This window comes from Loxodonta africana, chromosome 7 (assembly GCF_030014295.1).
Source record: "Loxodonta africana isolate mLoxAfr1 chromosome 7, mLoxAfr1.hap2, whole genome shotgun sequence".
In the NCBI taxonomy this organism is placed as follows: domain Eukaryota; kingdom Metazoa; phylum Chordata; class Mammalia; order Proboscidea; family Elephantidae; genus Loxodonta; species Loxodonta africana.
Window position 1 is genome coordinate 21,557,181 of NC_087348.1, and position 4,657 is coordinate 21,561,837.

The window sequence follows — 4,657 nt, forward strand, 5'->3', positions numbered from 1 at the left end:
CTATTGGCCTCTTTCTGCCTAGAGCAAAGGAAAATGAAGAAAACCAAAGACTTAAGGAAGCAATTAGTCCAAAGGACATATGGCCCACATGAACCACAGCCTCCTCTAACCTGAGACCAGAAGAACTAGATGGTTCCTGGCTACCACTACAGACCACTCTGAACAGGATCATAGTAGAAGATCTGGGGCAGAATTGGAAAAAAAAAAAAAAAAAAAGACCAGATTTACTGGTTTGAAAGAGGCTGGAGAAACCCCTGAGACTATTGTCTTAAGACAATCTTCTAATGTGAAACTATAGAAACTCCCAGTGGCCACCTTTCAACCCAATAAAAGATGGGGCTATTAAATTAAACCATAAAATCAGTGAAGAAAATCAACGATTGGAGACCAAAAGGCCATGAAGGCGAGGAGGGATAGGGAGACCTGACTAATGGGAACAGGAAAAGTCACGGAGGAAATGAGAAGAGTGCTGATAACACTTTTTGTAAGACTCTTTGATTGGAAAATTAATTTGTTATGTAAACTTTCACCTAAATCACAATAAAAATGTTTTGTTTTGTTTTTTTAAAGAGGTACTGAATTGGGCATTAGTAAATATTACAATTAGGAAATCAACTATCATCAGCAAATGAAATAAAAGCAATATAAATCTTTTGTTGCAATGATGAAAGTCCGAAGGAAAAAAGTTCTTATATTGGGTAAGTACTGCTTTTCCTGTAAGGTAAGGGAAGGTAAGAGGACTTCCTTTCAACAGCTTTGGAGTTCCTTGGAAAGCACTAAATTATTTTTCATAGTTCACTATCTTTATTATCTAAATTAATTTTACAAAGCTATTTATAGTCTGAGAAAATTATATCTCCTTTCTGTGAGATTCCACTGGAAATTGAAGAATGTGGTATATATCATACTATCATCATAAAACTAGGCACTTAAAAGTTTCCCGAACTCCAAAAATTGTTTTTCACATCTCTACAGGAGTTGTGAGATAGAAATTTATTTGTTTCTTCATCAAGAGATTAGCAATTTATACAGGTAGTTAAATATACATTAACTACCAAATTACATTTGAGAGGGACGTAAGAAGAGCCTAGAGCCAGCTTATAACTAAGGATTTTGGAGAACGTCAACACTGGACACTGAATATCTGCAGCTGCATAATTCTGCTACAGTATTTTTTAATACTGTTTATGCTTCCTTTACTTTCATATTTGAGCTGCAATATTCACATAATTAGGCCACCTGGGTGGCCCAAACAGTTAAGCTCTCAGCTACTAACTGAGGGTTTGGGGGTTAGAGTCCACTCAGAGGCACCTTGGAAGAAAGAATGACCTGCTTCTGAAAAGCCGCAGCCATTGAAAAACCTCTGGAGCACAATTCTCTGACATGCATTGGTAGTTATGAGGCAAAACTGACTCCAGGACTTTTTTTTTTCCTTTGGTCAGAGATAAAAAGAAAGTCAGATGCAGAGCTGAACCTGTGGATTGCTCAATTGCAAGGTATGTTGAGGTAATAGGTTAAAATGTGAAATTAAAGGCATTGATGAGAAAAGAGTGGAGCTCCAAGGTTTGGAATGGGGGCATTTGAGGAAATTCAGATAAAACAGTTCTTCAAAACATCACATACACAGAGACACCTTGCAAACCAGTCTGAAGCTAATAATCCCCTCAGAAGGCAATGAAGGCTAAAAGAGAAGGCAAGGACTTACAGAAACATACACAAAAACATATTATGACCCTGCAAAGTTTATTCTCATAATTGAAAAAAAACACCAGAATCCCTGTGACTCCACCTCTGTACCTTGTCCTTTTTTCCCACTCCCACTCAGCATATCCATACTCCTTGCCTGATTTCATGGTTCCCAACACATTTTGCAAAAAACAACACCTACATCCATCAAGTTGATTCCAACTCATGGCATCAACCCTATAGGACAGAGTAGAACTGACTCAGAGGGTTTCCAAAGTTGTAAAGCTTTATGGAAGCAGATTGCCACATCTTTCTCCCTTGGAGTAGCCAGTAGCTTCTAATCACTGACCTTTCTGCTGGCATCCAAGCACTTCAACCACTGCTCCACAGGCCTCCAACACATTCTTCTGTACTATAAAATGTACTAAATTATTATGTTTATGATCCATCTCTCCACTTCAAGGAAGAGAAAGTATTTACTCTTTTTTTATCAATGCAGCACAGAACTTAGAAGAATAACTGACACATAGAAGGCAATATAGAAATATATTTTGAATATATTTGTACTTGCTATTCCCATTGGAGGCATGCAGACAAGGTTTAAAGTCCATAATGTAATTTATACGAACCATATAGTACATCAAGCTTTAGAAGAAATATTGCTTATCTTTTTCCATGTCCTAAGTAGGGCGTATTTTACATCTTTATTCCTCAAGCTATAAATCAAGGGATTCAACATGGGGATAACCAGGGTGTAAAATACGGAAGCCACTTTATCAGTGTCAGAAGAGTGACCGGCCATGGGTTGCAGGTAGATAAAGATTGACGGACCATAGAACAATCCCAAAACCGTCAGATGGGATCCACAGGTGGAGAAGGCCTTGTACCTGCCCTCAGCTGAGTTCATCCTTAGAATAGCTATAAGAAGGAGCAGATAAGAAATAAGAACTATCAGGAGGGATGAAATAATATCAATAGATGCTACTACAAGAAGGATCAATTCGAGTTCATGTGTGTTTGAGCAGAGCAAAGAGAGAAAGGGTACAGCGTCACAGTAAAAATGATTGATGACATTGTAGCCACAGAAGGATGAATTAAATATCTTTATGGTGATGAGAAGAGAAACAAATGTGCTGTAGAGATAGGTGACTGTCACCAGCATCCAGCACACCCTTTGTGACATGATGGCTGTGTAAAGCAGAGGCTTACAGATAGCCACATAGCGGTCATAGGACATTGCTGACAGAATAAATAGCTCACTAGTTATGAACAAAATAAAAAAAGCTAGCTGTGTAGCACAAAAACAATAGGAAATTGTGTTTAGATCCACAATAAAATTTACTAACATCTTGGGTCCCACGGTTGTTGAGTAAAAAAGATCAGTGATAGCCAGATGTCTGAGAAAAAAATACATGGGTGTTTGTAGTTTGGAGTCTATCTTGGTGAGGATGATGATGCCCGAGTTGCCCACCACTGAGATCAGGTAGATAATGAGGAACAGCCCGAACAATGGAGCCTGCAGGTCTGGGCGGTCTGTGATTCCCATCAGAATGAATTCACTGAGGTCTGTTAGATTGTGTTTGTCCATCTTGGTCTGTCAGAAAACCTATCCTGGATAAAGACATCAGAATAGTCAATAGTTTTATGTAGTATCATCTGGTAGATTTTTAGTATACAATGCCAGTATACTAAATAAATTAGATAACTTCAAATTTTGTAATATAGGTAGTTAAAAGTAAACCCATCTTGCACAACTGATTCGATGACACCTAACAACAACAACAACACAGATAGAGATAGAAGGATAGGGACAGAGGATGGAAGGAAGGAAAGAGAGAGTTACCTAGTAATCTGTTGGGGAAAATTTGTTCCCCAAAGAACATTTGTCAATGTCTTGGACATTTGGATGTCACAACTAGAAGAAGAGTACTATTAATATGTAATAGAGGCTTGGGATGTTACTAAACATTCTAGTAAGTATTGGGCAACTCCCCACAATAACAATATTTCCAGCCCATAATGTCAATAGTTCTGACTGAGAAAGTCTGATATAGATATACCTTTCATTTAGATATACCTATAGGTAAATGTATATATATATGCATACATATATACATATACATGAATTAAAAATAAGTAAATTAATAAATTTCAGGTGTAGGCACATGAACTGTTACTGAAGTTTCTGTTGTCATTTATATAATGATAATTATGCAATGCATTTAAAAATTATAATACTCATATTAGCTACAATATAAAAACTTTAAAAAGCAAATTCCCAAAATGTGTGGAAATATTTAATATGCTTTATTTTGAAACATAGTCCTATGAAAGCCCTTGTGCCACAGGTTGTAAAGACTGAAACAACACACTTGATAGGTATTGATAGAAGGATAATCTAATAGGTCGTGGTTGGGATTATGCGTCTTTATACAGGGAAATATCCCAGTTGATAGACACATGCAGTTATAGTCTCTGTTATACGTCAACTTGTGGGTTATTGAATAAGATATATAATCTCTTTGTCCAGATCTTTAAAATAACCAGGTCCTTTCAGGATTGTTGGATAGACATATGAGGATTAAATATTTCAGTGTGCTTATGGTATGGAGAAATAGCTCTCAAATATCAAGTAGATAGTGTTTTTCTTGTTTTTTAAAATGATGACAGTAAGCTGCCTGAAAGGAGTTTCCTTTACATATGTATATGTAAATTCCTCTTGTGTAACTTAACTTATATGTCAGCGCTATGACGACAAGTACTTTGAATAGTGTGTTATCCATGTAGCTGACCACAGTCTTTCCCTACCACACCCCCTACTCTGTGACTAAAATTGGACCATCAATGTGCCAGTCATTTGGATTACATTTTTTTTATGTTACATAAAATACTTAAATATAAATTTGCTTAAAATATCTCCTCTTCTCAGAAAAGGTGTGTATCATGGTTGCACCCTCTCAACATACATATT

At 36.7% G+C, this 4,657-nt stretch overlaps 1 protein-coding gene across 1 annotated transcript; it reads right to left on the bottom strand.

Moving 5' to 3' along the window:
* Positions 1-208: 208 nt before the first annotated feature.
* Positions 209-3,742, bottom strand: LOC100675908 (olfactory receptor 8K3-like). Its single transcript, XM_064288057.1, has one exon. It carries the CDS (start codon positions 3,272-3,274, stop codon positions 2,327-2,329), a length of 948 nt encoding a protein of 315 aa, XP_064144127.1. The 5' UTR covers positions 3,275-3,742; the 3' UTR covers positions 209-2,326.
* Positions 3,743-4,657: the final 915 nt, after the last annotated feature.

What these genes read in the sequence shown, in the direction of transcription:
- LOC100675908 (XM_064288057.1), bottom strand. Translation starts at nt 3,274, where the DNA reads ATGGACAAACACAATCTAACAGACCTCAGTGAATTCATTCTGATGGGA.